This window comes from Rhinopithecus bieti, unplaced genomic scaffold (assembly GCF_001698545.2).
Source record: "Rhinopithecus bieti isolate Rb0 unplaced genomic scaffold, ASM169854v2 scaffold_27781, whole genome shotgun sequence".
In the NCBI taxonomy this organism is placed as follows: domain Eukaryota; kingdom Metazoa; phylum Chordata; class Mammalia; order Primates; family Cercopithecidae; genus Rhinopithecus; species Rhinopithecus bieti.
Window position 1 is genome coordinate 136179 of NW_016812388.1, and position 18454 is coordinate 154632.

General features: G+C 37.4%; 1 protein-coding gene across 10 annotated transcripts in view; it reads right to left on the reverse strand.

Moving 5' to 3' along the window:
• The window catches only part of GABPB1 (GA binding protein transcription factor subunit beta 1), an 85763-nt gene that overhangs the window by 10147 nt on the left and 57162 nt on the right, over positions 1 to 18454 (reverse strand). For 4 of the 10 annotated variants that reach the window (XM_017896185.1, XM_017896184.1, XM_017896187.1 and 1 more), the window contains 5 exons: positions 18119 to 18313; positions 16439 to 16586; positions 16006 to 16119; positions 4894 to 5079; positions 1496 to 1611 (listed from right to left, as the gene is read on the reverse strand). In XM_017896185.1, the coding sequence (XP_017751674.1) occupies positions 1496 to 1611; positions 4894 to 5079; positions 16006 to 16119; positions 16439 to 16586; positions 18119 to 18313 (759 nt within the window). Of the gene's footprint in view, positions 1 to 1308; positions 1612 to 4893; positions 5080 to 16005; positions 16120 to 16438; positions 16587 to 18118; positions 18314 to 18454 lie in introns of those variants that run through there. The other 6 variants (XM_017896192.1, XM_017896193.1, XM_017896190.1 and 3 more) reach the window with 4 other exon arrangements.

Here is an 18454-nt window from a genome sequence, read left to right on the forward strand (position 1 = left end):
GACTGTAAGAAAGAAATCAGGCTAAACTTTGAGGGAAACAGCAATGCTCCCTGGTCATTAGGTAAATAAAGGTACAGGCTGCACATTCATTGTTTAAAAATATAATCTGTTGAATTAAATAAGCTTACATTTAATAAAAAATTCAAGTAATTTTAAAATAATACTTTATTAAAGAGTTAAAGCGAAGTACATTTTTTTACCTTATGTGTCTGAAAAATATCATCTGACATATCAGAAAAACAACAAAAAGTATTAAATAATAAGTATACTGATACCATTCAATGGAAAAATTGTTAGTTTGTGAATAAAAACTTCAACATCCTACACATCACTTTAAATCCTGAAGAAATAAAACAACCCAACATCAATATTTAAAGTCATAATTTTACCAGATATTCTGGTTAAACCATTAATCAGATTCTTTTAAACTCAATAATATATTTGTGGTGTGGCCAAAGATGTACCAGTCTTATATTTACATGAATTTAGGAACGGTATTTTCTCATTGTCTTTAGTTTAACTTACGTTACCTTTTAGTGGCTTATTTTAAAAATCTCCTTTCTATAACAAGAACCTTTACAAAAAATTACTAAATATTCACCAAATTTACTACAAACACATATCAGATATAAATACTGTATGACTATGCTGACTTTTCAATTCTCATAAAACCCAAAATGGAGACATTATTATTCTAAATTCCAGTTTGGAATACAATAAAACTGCAACTCAGAAAGATAAGATTCCTTGCCTCAATGCTAACAGAGCAAGAGGTGGGATTCAAAATCAGCTCATCTGATTTCAAGTTCAGTGGTTGCAGCTGTTCTTTCAAAGTTATTCAAGAATAACTTTGTTTTCATTTGATATAACTTATTATCAAGTTCATGGAGCAAAATTTTATTTAGTCAAGAAAAAAACCTGTGAAACAACTATGGTTTGGTTACACCTACAAACTGGTTTACACTTACAAATTACTCTGGGGGAGGGGAAAAAAAGTTGAATCCTATGAACAGCTAGTCTAAATTCATTTACTTTCCTTGAAAGAAGCAATTATCTACGGCTTTTAAAAAATAACCCATTTGACAAACATCGACCTTCTTTAAGAGGACCCCCTAGCCCAACTGGGTATTTTAGCTTCAGTTTTGAATGAAAAAAAAAATTTTAGCCAATATATACTGGTATTTTCCTTAGTGACTTGTAAGAATGGTGTGTGTAAGTTTAAAATATAAAGGATGAAGTGCAAGAACCAAAGACATTCCAGTGTTGCCAAGATGACAGACTATTATAAACAAATTCTTCACTCACTCATTCATTCATTCAATATTTATTTATTGAGGGCTTGCTATATGTATAAGGCAAAAATAAACAAAATGAAAATACTACGCACTTTCATTCTGTATCAAAACAATACTGTCAGTAATAAATATAAAAGACAAAAAACTTGAATTTATTTTGGATGACTGCGGCAAAGCACACCGGGTAAAAGACTCCTTACTTCTATTTCTGCAGATTCCACCCGGTTTTCAATTATTTCGATACATTGTCTCTTAGCTGGTGGTTCTTCACTTATAACAGTTTCTTCAGCAATGTCTGTTGCTGGTACTGTTAATACTAAAATGAAAAAAAAAAATTATGTATTACTTCATTTTCAGAGAGATTTATTAGAAATAAAACTAGTCTTGACACTGTTGATGCTACTCATCTAAAATAAGTACATTCCAAAAGAGTAATTCCAAATCATTGATCTGCTTTTTATGAGACTATCCATATACGTCTTTTTTATTACCTTCTTGCTTTTTTACTTATGAAAGTACCTACATATATTTTTTAAATTATATAGATAATATATTCATTCATGACTCAAACATCAAAATATTGAACAAGCATATTTTGAGAGGCTTCATGCCCATCCCGATAACAGATAATCATTTTATTAATTTATTATGTATTATCCTTGTATTAATTTGTTTAAAAATTAGTATACATTCTCATTTTCCTTTCTTACATAAAAGGTAGCATATATAAAATAGATACATTATTCTGCATCTGCTTTTTTCACTCCAAATACTTATAGTATCTTACATCATTACATAGAGAGCTTCTGTTTATTTAGCTTCTTAATATCCACTAAGTGGATATTCCATTACGAGCACTTAGAGTTCATAAACATTGCTTGTTTTATATTGGACTGTTGGGCTTTTCTCAGTTTTAGTAGCTCTTTATATAAATGTAATTATACAGAGAGGCTGTCCTTGCTTTGCACAGCAGTACAGGAACATAAAAACGACTGTGCAAGCTGAAACCACATGAAGCCATCCTAATAATCACAATGGGGAAAATTACAATTGTCCCATGGCCTTTAAAATTTTTTGCCAAAACATGAAAAACCCTCTTAGTGACAGCTACAAATGTAAATAAAAATTTAAAAATAGTAAAACTAACATTTATTTAGTACAATGTAATTTAAAACATTAGAGATATTGAGAATTTGGGTTTTCTTTTTTATTCATGACATTTATAAATTAACTCAGGAAAAAAGAATTTATATCTGTTTATTAGACTGTACAGTCTATATAATTCACATGTTAACTATATATTTTTAATTCAGGAAGGCTTTAAAAGTTTTTTGTTTTTTTTTTAATATTCAGTAGAACTCTCTCATTGCTATTCTTTTCCAGAGTTTTCCTTATTCTTCTTCCCTCTGCCCCATCAACATAAACTTTAGAATCAATTTGGCTAATTACAGAAAAAAACGTGATCTTTGTTATGGGCTGAATGGTACTCCCACTCCCCAAATTCACATGTTGAAGTCCTAACCCCCAGTACCTCAGAGTGTGACTCTATTTGGAGATAGGGTCCTTAAACAGATAATTAAGGTAAAATGAGATGGGCCCTAATCCAGTACTACTGGTGTCCTTACAGGAGGAGGAGATTAGGACACAGATAACACAAACAAACTGAGGTAGACCATGTGAGGACAGGCCAGAAGATGGCCATCTGCAAATCAAGAAGAGCAGCCTCAGAAGAAACCAAACCTACCCCAAGACCTTGACCTTGCACTTCTAGCCTCAGAGCTGTGAGAAATCATTAGTCTGCATAATGATACAAGTTTTGGAAACAATGTTACGTCTGCTTGATACAAATATTTTTAAAGCTTTCTTCTTTTCTAAAAATTAGAATTAGTTCTTTAACGCTTTGTGAAAGCATCTGACCCTAATCCAAATTTCAGACCAGCTATCAGCAGAAGATTTCAGCAGAGTGGGACAGAATGGCCTCCCAGGCTTCACAGGTCAAGTGTTTCCTCTTCTACTGTTACAGCAACAAACTCCTTTCTCGAAATCTGGTCTCTGTTCAGTGTCATGCCTCCTCTGTCACTCAAAACCAAACCTGGTTTAGGCGAAGTTCTACCTCTAGCCCTGCCCTTCACTGGCCATGAAAGGCACACACTCTACAATCCTACTCATTTTCTTTCTTCTTTATTTTTTTGGAGATAGGGTCTCGCTCTGTCATCCATACTGGAGTGCAATGGCGCAATCATAGTTCACTGCAGCCTCAAACTCCTGGGCCCAAGCGATCCTCCTGCCTCGGCCTTCCAAGTAGCTGGGACTACCATACCTGGCTAATTTCGTTGTTTCTACTTTTGTAGAGACGAGTATCATTGTGTTGCTAAGGCTGGTCTTGAACTCCTGGCCTCAAGCAATCCTCTCACCTTAGCATTCCAAAGTGCTGGGATTATGGGCTTAAGCCACCATACCAGCCCTAGTCATTTTCTCAAAGATTATGTGTGGACACTATTTTTAGGGGGAGACAAGGTATAGGGCAATGCTTAGTTAGGTACTTTCTGCAGCTTCTCTCTCTGCCTCAGTATTCATGCCCTATTCTATCTTAGTCCTGCATTCAGCACTTCCTACTGAGTCTGGGGCCCTATCCTTCTGAGAAAGCATGTTTATCTTTATTGCTGAGCTTAACCTCTTTTCTTTCCTTGATGTACCAGTGTGGATTTCCATGAGAGTCCTCTTGCCCTCTGGCTGTAATGGCTTCAGATGCTTTTGGCAGCACTTAAAAATGAGGAATTCTGAGGTTTTCTCAGCCTTTTAGTTTTACTGAAAATGTAGTTGAGGCTTTTGTTTCATCTTGTTGGCCTTTGTGGTTTTCAAAAGGAGAAAAATGTTAGAATTCACAATAAAGCTGCTAAAATTAGCTACCATATTCCTACTACAAGTCTTAAGTCCACCTTTTTTTTTTTTTCTTTTTCTTTTTCTGAGAAAGAGTTTCTCTCTGTTGCCCAGGCTGGAATGCAGTGGCACGATAATGGCTCACTGCAGCTTCAACCTCCTGGGCTCTAGCAATTCTGCCTTCAAGCTCCCAAGTAGCTGGGACTATCAGTAAATGTCACCATGCCTAGCTAATTTTTTATAATTTTTTTAGACATGGGGTCTCACTATGTTGCCCAGGCTCCAACTTCTTTTAAGTAGCTTTTCTTATGTGATATTTTAAAAGCTCACATGGTATTCGAATTGCATTAAATGATCTAGGAAACTATTGTCCAATGCTGATTTGAATTATTTATTTCAGGTATTATTTGTGGTGACATTTAAGCTCATTTTTCAACCAGAATACTTTAGGGCCAATTTCTCTTTCCACCTAGTATATACTCAGAGAAAGCAAGCTAATTTTAATTTTAATTAGCCTTAGCAAATAAAATTAGGTAATTAAGTATACTGCAAAGGGTTATACAAATATAACTCAAGGCAAAAATAAATTCTTTGGAACACATATCATAATTTCCTGAGAATTAAAAATAAACACAATCTCTTTGGACTGCAGAGAAGACTTAAAGAAAATAAAATAAAATAAACAAACACAAACTTTATAAAAATGTCTACTACTAACCTTGTTGTCCATCTGGCATGGTCACAATGATGGGTTGACCAATTCCACTGGTTGGAATAGAGTGCAAATTTCCAAGCTGAATTCCATCTGTAACTATTGTGATGACTTGCTGACCCCCTGAACTAACTACTTGCTGAATGGCACCATCCACAGATTCTGCAGTAACTACTTCCTCCGTGGCCACTACTGGAAAAAAAAAAAAAGAAAACTCAGCAAACATATGTAACAGTATGAACAGAAACCTATTATTGCTTTGTCTGCTACTTTTGCTTTCTCTGCTTCTTTCTTTTATTTTTTTAAATAGAGACAGGGTCTCACTCTGATGCCCAGGATGGAGTGTAGTGGTGCAATCATGGCTCACTGCATCCTTAACTCCTGCACTCAAGTGATCCTCTTGAATCAGCCTCCCAAGTAGATGAGACTGCAGGTACGTACCACCATACCTGACTAGTTTTATTTTTTGTAGGGATGAGGTCTTGCTATGTTGGCCAGGCTGGTCTCAAACTCATGGCCTCAAGCAAGCCTCCTGCCTTGACCTCCCAAAGTGCTGAGAATTACAAACATGAGCCACCACACCTGGTCCCCTGCTTCTTTCTTACCCAGGAAAATTTGTACATGGTTTTAAAACTCAGTCTCCAGTGGTGTTGGAAATATCTGTGTAACCAGTTGATTACAAGTCTCTCGTAATTTACAATACATAAGTTCCAACTATCTTCACATGTGAGTGGTTAAACAATTTCTCTTCATTTGGTTGTATGAGGTATAAAATTTAGAAGATCTAATATCATGACAAAGGTTGTATCTGTTTCATAAAACCTCACAATTCAGTCGGGTGCTGGTGGCTCAGGGCTGTAATCCCAGCACTTTGAGAGGCTGAGTCGGGAGGACCACTTGAGGTCAGGAGTTCGAGACTAGCCTGGCCAACATGGCAAAATCCCGTCTCTACTAAAAATACAAAAATTAGCTGGGCCTGGTGGTGAATGCCTATAATCCCAGCTACTCAGGAGGTTGAGGCAGGAGAATTGTTTGAACCCGGGAGGCAGAGGTTGCAGTGAGAAAAGATCATGCCACTGCCCTCTAGAATGGGCAACAGAACAAGACCCTGTCTCAAAACAAAACAAAAAAAATCCACAATTCATAAGATGAATTTGAATATGATTATACTCCATTTACATTTATATATGAGTTGACATACAGAATAAAAAGTATTCTCTTTTTGGATTAAGTGAGCAAGGATTTGCCTTGATAATAAGTGGTATACAGATGTGGTACTATGTGATAGTAAATAGTATAATATATTAACATTTCCACAAATAAAATCCCCAAATATGCTCTTAATAATTTATGGGAGCCTTAGAGAGGATTCTGGCAGCTAAAGCAGCACCTGTGTCCTTGTCTGGGTAGAGAAATTGCAAGTTAATACTGCCAAAATCCTTTCTCACAGGCAATCCTACACCCACTACTGATCCCAAAAGACATGTAGAAGAACATACATGGTAGCTTTATTCATACTAGTAAAAAACTACGAACAACCCAGACATTCTTTGATAATAAATAAACAATGGTAGACTCAAACACAGCAATTTGACTGTATGCAAAACATGGATGAACCTGACAAAAAAACAAAACTAAGTGATGTAAACCAGACACAAAAGAAGTACTGTCTACCTTCCATTTATGAACTGAGCAATGTTTATACAATGTTTATAATTATCCTCTGTAAACCCTTTGTGATAATTCCTCAAACTGCACACTTATAATCTATAAGCATTTCGTATATTAAACTGCACTTCAATAAAAAAGCATCAAAAGGAATGATAGTAATGGATTACTATCCATTGAATTTTTTTTTTTTTTTTTTTGTTTTTTTTTTTTTGAGATGGGAGTCTCACTCTGTCACTAGGCTAGAGTTGCAGTGGCGCGATCTTGACTTCACTGGCACTCTGCCTCCCAACGTTCAAGCAATTCCGTTCTTGCTCAGCCTCCCGAGTAACTCGGGACTACAGGTGCATGCCACCACGCCCAGTTAATTTTTTTTTTTTTTTTTTTGTATTTTTAGTAGAGACAGGGTTTCACCATATTGGCAAAGCTGGTCTCGAACTCCTGACCTCGTGATCCGCCTGCCTTGGCCTCCCAAAGTGCTAGGATTGCAGGTGTGAGCTACCACACCCAGCCTGAATTTTAAAAAATCTTTCTATCTGACTCATGCTTATAATACCAGCACTCCAGGAGGCCGAGGCAGTATGATCACTTGAGCCCAGGAGTTCAAGACCAGCCTGAGTAACAGTAAAATCCTGTCTACAAAAAATTTAAAAATTAGACAGGTTTGGTGGTTTACACCTGTAGTCTCAGCTATTTGGGAGGCTGGGGTGGGAGGATCCCTTGAGCCTGGGAGGTTGAGGTTGCAGTGAGCAGTGATCACACCACTGCACTCCAGCCTGGGTGACAGAGTGAGACTCTGTCTCAAAAAAAAAAAAAAATCTATCATAATACCTCATAAAAAGGAGAGAAAGGAGGAAATGGGAAAGATCTTCCTGATAGAAAGACATCTAATTAACATTGAAAAAAGACAAATTAAGATAAATCATTGTAACTCCTAACGTAATAATTGCTTCAAGCGAGGATCAGTAGTGGGTGCTAAAAGCATTGGTAAAATCTTGTGGGGAAACAGGATATTCAAATGTTCTCAAAGTATCCCACCAAAGATTACTATTAGTTGCAAAGGGAAAAAATCTACCTGAAAAGAGCCGGCAGTCACGACTCCACCAAGTGGTTCTTATCAGGATGGGCTGATATTATGTGCCTCCTTACGTGATGCACTGGGAGGTTACAAAATTCACTGGTGGTCTTCCTGGAAATGTCTGAACTAAATTTGACTATAAATGACATTTGGAGGACAACTTGAAAATGGACCATATGGCAGATAATTTTTGTAATTAATGTTGATGTTTTTAGAAAATAAAATGGAGCTGTGGATATGTAGAAGGCTATTCTTACTCTTGAGAGATACATGCCAAAGTAAAGGTGAAATATATCATGATGTCTCCAGCCTACTTTCATATAACTTGGCAAAATAAAGGGGTGTGTGTGTGTGTGTGTGTGTGTGTGTGTACATGCATGCATGTGTCAGAGAACATATGGGCATGCCAAGATATTAATAGTTGCTGAATACAGGTCAAAGTTATTAATAGTTGATGAATACAGGTCAAAGTTATACAGGTTCATCCTCCAGTTTTTCTGTGGGTTTGAAAACTGTCTACATATAAAAAAATTAATTATAACTAGTTCAAAAGAGGAATGACATTAAAATTATTTCTAAATGGCATGGCTTTTAATGTGTTATTTACACATTACAAAAGTATAATTACAAAAAGGGTAATTTTACAAAAAGTGTAATTAAATAAAACCACTCTACTAAAATCGAGCTACCATCCAGATACACAGTTGCTCTGAAACATGCTGAGTTTCTATCAACCCACAGTAGGGCATCATGGATATCAGTGATCACAGGATTTACTAAGACAGAGAGGCCATAAATACAGGCACTGCTTTTTTTTCTTTAAGGCAGGAAAAATACTAGGAAACTGGTTTTCACGATGTACTCAACAGGCCTGGCTTCGACTGTTACTGTGTTACTTAGTAATCAAGGATCACAATACAAACCACAAAACACTCAAAATGCAAACAACCTTTATGTTTTGAGCTCTCTTGTAATTTTTGTTTACCTTAAACTATGATTAGGTTTTATCACCAAGCACTTAAGAAAATTTCAGGAAGATAATTACAAAATGAAAAGTAGGACATAAAATAGTAATATAGTCAACAGAACTACTACTAGGATTTTCAGACACATTAAGTATTGCTTTGATTTTTTCAAAAAACTATCCATATGAAAAAGAAATGTTCACTTGAGTTGAATGCTAACTACAGTTAGTAAATATTTTAAAGCTTAATCATATGTAAGAAATTTCTAAGATCACACACAAGGCACAATTCAAGAACTTTCATCTTTGCACTATTTGCAATGACTATTATTAAAATAAAAGAGTTCTTGCCTTTCATCTAAAAGCTTTCTTTTAAGTTGTGCTATGGTAAGATATTTAAGAAAAAATTAAAAGGAAACCAATTATGTAAGACAAAGTGCTCCCCAGAAGCCTTAAGAACAATCTAACAGTAAAATGTTGAAACATGTAAGAATAAAAGAGAAAGCCTAAAACTCTTAAAAGATTATTTTTTTAAAAATATATTTATATTCCAAAACATAAAGCTCCCTGGATAAAAAACAACTATAACATAAATATTCACTGATCTAATTCAAAAGTCAAGTTGTAATATTTAAAGAAAACCTAGATAATCTGCAGCACCTTTGAAGACATCTGAGATCTCTTGTTCAACAAGAATTCTGAATTCGGATGCCATAAAAATGAAATATGACAGGGAATAACACTGTCTTTGAAATGTTCTAAAAGACTGAAAATTCTACATAGAAACATTTAAATAATAAAATAGAAACTATGGGCCAGGCGCAGTGGCTCATGCCTGTAATCTCAGCACTTTGGGAGGCCAAGGCGGGTGGATCATGAGGTCAAGAGATCAAGACCATCCTGGCCAAGATGGTGAAACCCCATCTCTACTAAAAATACAAAAATTAGCTGGGCGTGATGGCACACGCTTGTAATCTCAGCTACTCGGAAAGCTGAGGCAGGAGAATGGTGCAAACCTAGGAGGAGGCGGAGCTTGCAGTGAGCCGAGATCACGCCACTGCACTCCAGCCTGGGCGACAGAGCAAGACTCCGTCTCAAAAATAAATAAAATAAAATAAAATAAAGTAGAAACTATGTTCATTGAAGAAAAAAAAAACTTTTCAAAGGTATTATGGCAGCAGTTTAACATGAAATTAAAAACAAAAAAGCAAAAACAAAACAACCTCATGAGGCCCAGTACGTATCCCTTAAAGCCAATTGAGTTGTATTACCCTATTTTTTATACAGACCAAAAAACAATCTGCAAAACAGACCTGGTTCAAATTTCACTTTTAGGAAGAAAGGACAGAACTTTTATTTTATTGTTTTCTTTTTTGAACCCCTATTTTGACACTTAAGAAAGGAGGGAACTTTTAAAGCCACCAGATGCATTACACCTTTGGAAAAACCACTTTATTAGTAATTACCAGAAGTTGCTCTAAAGACAAAAAAGAAGGGTGATCACAGATGTGTATTTAATCAAGGTATTGTATAATTAGACCACAAGGAAGAATAAAGCTAAGCAAAGAAAAGTTGCTATAGGACTACAGGCTAGAGCTATGAAATAAGAGATGTATGAAAAAATATTTTTAAAGAGCCAGATAACTACACTACAGATGTAAGGCCTCCATCTTAACCAATCACAGCTTCTAATTCTACATCCCAAATAACCCTCTAATCTATTCACTCACTGTCTCTGTCAAATCTTCACTCACGCTATCACTATGACAACTCTTCCCTGGTTGACTGCATTAGACTCCAAACAAAACTCCCTTCAGAAGCATTCTTCTAAACCTGCCAAAGGATCATTTTTGAAGTCCTATATAATCTCACCTTCAGTCACCTTGAGTGACTCTTCTACTTACTGGGTTTAGCTGCACTGGCCTCCGAGTCCCCCTAAAAAGTCAAGTTCTTTCCTGTCTCAAAAGCTTCACATGTCCCTCTTGCTAAAATGTTCTTCCCCAAACTTTTCCCTGACTAATGCCTACTTTAATTTTCAGTTTAAATGTTTCTTCCTCTAGGAAGATTCCATGATCCACTAGAGTGGCCTGTAAGCCTTAGTAGAAAGACAGGAAAATGTGATTGCTTCTGTATACTAATAAATAATGTACAACACGGTGGTGGTTTTCCTCATAAGAAAATATATATCCACAATCCCCCCCCCCCCAAAAAAAAGCTTTCACTTTTCTGTCTATTCATTTTGGAATGACTTTCAAAATGAAAATCACACAAAATGGTATGAGTTGGAATTAGTTCCAATCTATCTAAATCTTACCCATTCTTTAGAGCACAACTCAACACATTCCCCTCCACCACACCCACCCCCAAACTCCAGCTAAAAGTAATCTCTTTCCACTGAACAGCAATAGTAATTCAATGAGCTATTTTAATCATCCAGCACTGACAACCTGCTGTTATATTTGCTAGAACATCAAGAAAAGACAGAGGTATCATTTGGTTTCTCAATGAAAATATTATAATAGACATTCTAAGGTTCTCATGGGACTACCATTAATATGTGCGGTATATGTCAAAAATGGTACTAACGTCATTTCCATTTTCTAATGGAAAGTTAATTCCACTGACTTCCAAATGGAAATCATTTCCATTTTGCAAGTAATTCCAAAATGAAGAGACACGAAGGTGCTATCTAAAGCCATAATTCCTGAGTGAAATGGCATGGTACCCTGGACTACCACAATTGCCTTCTCTTTATATATAGGACCATGCCAACCAGCTAGTTTCCATTTAAAATACAGTCCATCTGCTGCTACCTTCTGGCTGTTTTCTACCCAGGAAAAATGTTTATTGTACCACTTAGCTAGTAAAAGAAAAGAATATGAGCAGTTAACAATCAGTGTACTGATGGAGCTTACACTATATTTTGGCCAACATCATTTTAAAATGGCAAGAAAGTAGCAGAACACTTATTTCAACAGACTACCTATTACTAGAAATAGCTACAGAAACAGATACATCCCAAAAGTAATAGTGACGCTTTTGCTTGAAATAAGGTAAAATGAAAATTACACAAATAATTCAATATTGTGTAATTCAAATATCACAAACCAAATTATGAACATTCTAAAAGAGCCCACAGACAATGTGAATAAACTGCATAAGAGAGATGGTACATTATAGTGGTCACAGACACACACCTTGGGAATCAGTCAGACTTTGAGCATAATCCTCCTTTCTCTACTTAATAGCCATATGCCCTTTGATAAAATTATTCAACTTCCATAAACCAGTTTCATTATGTATAAAATGGAGGTACCACTACTGTATTTTCCAGATTCTAACAAGCCCTTGAAAAGATATATATAAACATTTCGAGAATCAGGATGAGTCTGACAATTGATTTTAAAGAAACTGGATAGCCAGAAGTCAGAGAAATAATTTGTGGTAGATTTAGCTTTGCCTGAGTATGCACAAATTCAGCTTTGAGTTGTTTACTCTTGTGGTAACATACTTAAACTTTTATTTATTTATTTATTTGTTATTTATTTATTTTTTTGAGACACAGTCTCCCTGTGTTACCCAGGTTGGAGCACGGTGGTACAATCTTGGCTCACTGCAATCTCCACCTCCAAGGTTCAAACGATTCTCCTGTCTCAGCCTCCTGAGTACCTGGGATTACAGGCACATGTCACCACATCTGGCTAATTTTTGTATTTTTAGTAGAGATGGAGTTTCATCATGTTGGCCAGGCTTGTCTTGAACTCCTGACTTCACGTGATCCACCCATCTCAGCCTCCCAAAGTGCTGGGATTATAGGTGTGAGCCACCGTGCCCACCCATTACTTCTTCTTTTTTTTTTTTTTTTTTTTTTTGAGATGGAGTCTTGCTCTGTCACCCAGCCTGGGATGCAGTGGCACAGTCTCAGCTCACTGCAACCTCTGCCTCCTGGGTTCAAGCCATTCTCCTGCCTCAGCCTCCCCAGTAGCTGGGATTACAGGGGCACACCACCACATCCAGCTAATTTTCGTATTTTTAGTAGAGACGGGGTTTCAGAAACATGTTGGCCAGACTGGTCTTGAACTCCTGACCTCATGATCTGCCTGCCTCGGCCTCCGAAAGTGCTGGGATTACAGGAGTGAGCCAGCACTCCAGACACTTCTTTTTAAGCTTTTCATATATCTTCAAAAAGATTCCGCTATGGGCCGGGCGCAGTGGCTCACGCCTGTAACCTCAGCACTTTGAGAGGCCGAGATGGGCAGATTACCTGAGGTCAGAAGTTTGACGACAGTCTGGCCAACATGGCGAAAACCCATCTCTACTAAAAATACAAAAATTGGCTGGGAGTAGTGGCGTGTGCCTGTAAACCCAGCTACTCAGGAGGCTGAGGAAGGAGAATCACTTGAACCCAGGAGGCAGAGGCTTCAGTGAGCCAAGATCACGTCACTGCACTCTAGCCTGCGGTGACAGAGTAAGACGATGTCTTCAAAAAAAGATTCCACTATGATGTCACATTGAAATGAAAAATTATTGTGCTCATACAAGATTTTAAGTCACATACAATAAAAACTAACTGAAATTGATAATTCTCTCAGACTAGACCAAAACATTTTCAAAGGTAAGAGAAGTTAGTGTGGCCAATTCATGGAGTCACACATCTAAATGTCATAATTTCCAGCTGAGTTATAAGAAAAGCCATTTCACTTTCAGATATATGTGTTTTTGTTTTCATTTTTGAGACAAGGTCTTGCTCTGTCACCCATGCTGGAGTGCAGTGGTGCAATCACAGCTCACTACTACCTCTGCTTCCAAGGCTCAAGTGATCCTCCCATCTCAGCCTCCCAAGTAGCTGTGAACACAGGCGCCTGCCACCATACCCAGCTAATTTTTTTTCTAGAGACAGGGTTTTGCCATGTTGTCCAGGCTAGTCTTGAACTTCTGAACTCAAGTGATCTGCCTGCCTTGGACTCCCAAAGTACTAGAATTATAGGCATGAGCCAGCACACCTGGCCAGAGGTAAGTTATTTAATTAAAGAAAAGAAATGTACAAGTTTAACCAAATAGAAACCACCAATGAAATGTTTTCTTTGCTATGCTTCTGCAATTACAAAAATATTAAATAGATCCAGACATAGGTTATAAAAGCAGCATGTTAGTATGATGATGCATATAACTGCTAATGGCCAAAAGTGATTCATACAAATCTTAAGACTCCCAAATATAAAGGCTTGGATTCAAACTTTGATTATAATGAATGCTACAGAAGGTGGAGAATGGATAAATGTTATTTTCAAAAAGAGGCCGGGCGCACTGGCTCACGCCTGTAATCGCAGTACCTTGGGAGGCCAAGGAAGGCAGATCACTGAGGTGAGGAGTTCAAGACCAGCCTAGCCAACATGGTGAAACCCCGTCTCTACTAAAAATATGAAAAATAGCTGGGTGTGGTGGCACATGCCTGTAATCCCAGCTACTGGGGAGGCTGAGGCAAGAGAACTGTTTGAACCTGGGAGGCAAAGGCTGCAGTGAGCCGAAACTGCACCACTGTACTCCAGCCTGGGTGACAAAATGAGACTCCATGTCAAAAAAAGAAAGAGAAAAGAAGAAAAGAGAAAAGAAAAGGTAGCATTCCCCAACTCCTCCAAGTCAAGAATATTACAGTAATGTGCACCTTAAGGCTTTCTGGTGAGGAATAAATGAGATTATAAGTAAAATATTTATCACAGTGCCTAGCAGAGAGAGTAAGCATTTGATGAAATGTTGTTATTATTGATCAAATTTTGAAAAAACACTAATTTTAAAATGAATGACAAATTATTCTTTGCTTTTATAAGCACTGACCCAAATATAATGGCTTAAGCTACAGAAAATATTTTCTTGGAATTTAAAAAATTGGCTAATTTAAAAAAAAAATTACTGACATAATAATTACATCAAAAAGTATTTTGGTTAAGTATAAAGGTAAATCTTGTATAAACCAACTGGTCATTAATACTGTCTGTCATCATTTAACAACAGGTAACCCTTTCATTTCTTTTTGAGATAAAGTTTCATTCTTGTTGCCCAGGCTGGAGTGCAATGGCACGATCTCGGCTCACCGCAACCTCCACCTCCCGGGTTCAAGCGATTCTCCTGCTTCAGCCTCCTGAGTAGTTGGGATTACAAGCATGGGCCACTACACCCAGCTAATTTTGTATTTTTAGTAGAGACAGGGTTCCTCCATATTGGACAGGCTGGTCTCGAACTCCTGACCTCAGGTGATCCGCCCGCCTCAGTCTCCCACAGTGCTGGGCTTACAGGAGTGAGCCACCCCGTCCAACCAGGTAATCATTTAACAGTGGTTTCTGTATACTATTTCCTAGTTCTATCAGTCATGAAGATTTTATAACACTCTAACAGAGCTGCTAAAAATTAAAATTTATGAAAAAAGCAAGTTTTTTTTGTTTTTTGGTTTGGGTTTTTTTTGAGGCAGGGTCTCATTCTGTCACCTAGGCTGAAATGTAGTGGCATGATCTTGGCTCACGGCAACCTCTGCCTCCCAGGTTCAAGTGATCCTCTGACCTCAGCCTCCTGAGCAGCTGGACCACAGGCACCAACCACCACACCTGACTAATTTTTCATATTTTTTGGTAGAGATGGGCTTTCAGCATGTTGCCCAGGGTTCCGAGCTCAGGGAATCCACCTATCTCGGCCTCTCAAAGTGCTAGGATTACAGGTGTGAGCTACCATGCCCAGCCAAAGTAAGTTGTTTAAACAAAAAGTCACAAACTAGTAAATCAAGGGCCAAATTAGATACAGGGACATTTTTTCTATGAGCCACAAAAGTTTTGTTTTGTTTTTCAATTAGTTACCAAGATTTAATGTTCTTTTAAAATCCGGATTCACAGCTTCCTATTAAAAAACAGAATTTGGGAATACTGGGCTGATGACTATAATCAGTTAGAGCTGAGTCACAGACGACTCCCTGCCCTTGCCCCACTCTTCAGCCGGGCGTAATCTCAATCCTGCCCACCTTAGCCTTTTATTGTCTTCCTGGCCTTTGTAAATATTTGAATCTCCAACTGTTTTTTTTTCTTTTTTTTTTTTTGAGACAGAGTCTTGCTCTGTTACCCAGGCTGGAGTGCAGTGGTGCAAACTCAGCTCACTGCAGCCTTCACCTCCTGGGTTCAAGCAATCCTCCTGCCTTAGGCTCCCGAGTAGCTGGGATTACAGGCATGTGCCACCATGCCTGGCTAATTTTTTGTGTTTTCAGTAGAGACAGGGTTTCACTATGCTGCCCAGGCTGGTCTCAAACTCCTGAGCTCAGGCAATCCACCCGCCTCACCCTCCCAAAGTGCCAGGATTACAGGTGTGAGCCACTGCACCCAGCCTGAATCTGCAATTTTAATGTACACATTAGACGTGCTTTTCTAACCTGGAGTTTCCGAAGAATTGGACAATGGAGCAGATGCTTCAGCTAAGGCAGCTAATGTAGCTAATACTGATGTAGAAGAGTTTCCAAACTGAACAGCAGATACACCCGTTTCATCTGTAAGAAAAAAGAAAATAGATTTGAATTTCTAAGGAGCTTAATCCAATGCATATTTCTGATACTCTATTTACCTTATTTGACTCTTAAACAAAGCTTGGATAGCATTAGCTTTTGAAAGGTAATACTGCAGTAAATTTTGCAGTATCACCTTTCTTCAGATTGTTTTGTCTCATAAAATTTTTTTTGCCAGTTATACCAAAGAAAACCAAGGTGGCTGATAGAATCTTACCCTTGTTCTCCAACAGTCCTTTCTTAAAAGGATGAATACCTACTAAAGCATAAAATCCCAAAGCCTATCCTATATGCATCTCAATACCTGTTGCCTTGGATGAATTTTCTGAAGATACCAGACCTGTTAGGTTCACCACCCCTCCAGGTCCAATGATAAACTGTGGTGTTGCAGCATGTATTGTCACAGTGTCAGGACTCTCTGGATTTGTGTTGATTTGGTTCTGCATAGCAATCTAGGGAAAAAATGACCACAGTGTTTTCAGAATTATAACCAGAACATATAGCACAAATTCTCCATATAATACAAACACACATGTAAAGGAATATTCTCTAAGAAGAATCACATAGTACAAGTGGAAATATATGTCTAAAGTCCCCTGACAATGTAGGGGCACACGATGGGTATATATTTATATCCCGAATCCCCCTCCTAGGTAAAGCAGCAAAATCCTGGGAGAGGAGAAATGAGTATCTAAAATGTTTTTAATAGAACAAAGAACAACTGGACATTAAGCCGGTTGAGGTGGTTGGTGCCTGTAATCCCAGCTATTCAGGAGGCGGAGGCAGGGGAAGTGCTTAAGCCCAGGAATTCGAGACCAGCATGGGCAACATAGTGAGACCCCCATCTTAAAACAAAACAAAACAAAACAAAACAAACAAACAAAAAATACTTCTATAGCTATAGGAATTTAATTATTTCTTCTATATTTGGCAATACATAATACCACATATATAAAGCATGTCCTTCTCAATTAATTGTTCCCCATCTTCAACTCCAACCCCCAAATTGCACTCCTAAGAGTAAAAGGAATGGAAAGAGGCATGGCAGAATTCATTTTCCTGAACATAAAACATCTTTTAAGTAACTAGTGGAAGCTCAAAGGAGGCAGACAGTCTTAGAAAAGAAGAGTTCTACTGCTGGGATCAGGAACAAACAGGCAAGAAGAGGCATTAATTAAAGAAGATAATTTATATTATGTCATATGGCTGAAAATAAAAGACGTAACATTGGTTACTAGAAAAATCTTCCCAGAAGCCAAAACAACAGATCTTTTGAGGATGTTGAAAATAAAAGAAACAAATCAAACTGCATCACTCACTCAAGGGATGTTATTATGGTTGCTAATATATACATTTTTTAATTTTATAAAGTCATTTATAGACCTGGAAAAATCATACAGTATCAAAATGCAACAAAAATAATAGAATAAAATGTCTAGGGCCAGGCGCAGTGGCTCACACCTGTAATCCCAGCATTTTGGGAGGCCGAGGCAGGCATATCACCTGAGCTCAGGAGTTCGACACCAGCCTGGGCAACATGGTGAAACACCAGCTCTACTAAAAATACAAAAAATTAGCCGGGCATGGCAGCATGCACCTGTAGTCTCAGCTACTCAGGAGGCTGAGGCAGGAGAATTGCTTGAACCCAGGAGGCAAAGGTTGCAGTGAGCCAAGATCGCGCCACTACACTCCAGCCTGGGTGACAGAGCAAGACTCCGGCTCAAAAAAAAAAAAAGTCTAAAGGGAAATTTAGAAACTTAAAAATCAGAAAGTAATCACCTTATCTAACGTTAATGAAAAGACTGGCCTTATAATCAAGAAAATGAATAGTAATAAAGAGGAAGTGAAAGAGAAAAAGGCCTATCCAAAATAAGCCCAAAATGAAAGGCTACAAACGAAATAGTTTAAATCATCCACAATATAACAGATCCCTCTACTGATAATTCTTTTTCTTTATGTTCTTAAATTAAAAGTCAAAAGTTACCTGTAATATCTCTGCTAAATCTTCATTTCCATTGTCTATTGAAATATCAAATGCAGTTTTACAAAATTTACTTTGCGTGTGTACATCAGCACCATATTTGATTAAAAGTTCCACCACCTCTTGATGATTGTGTTCTGTGGCCCAATGGAGAGCTGTCATCTTTAACATGTCCTTTGCATTGACATCAGCACCATGCTACAAAAATATTTCAAAGAGATTACTAACATATGAAATATCATATAAAAAATTCCTGATATGAAATTATTAGTCTGTGCTTTAAAGCAAGAACAAATAACATAATCAATTCTTTATTTGTATATGTTAAATACATGTTCC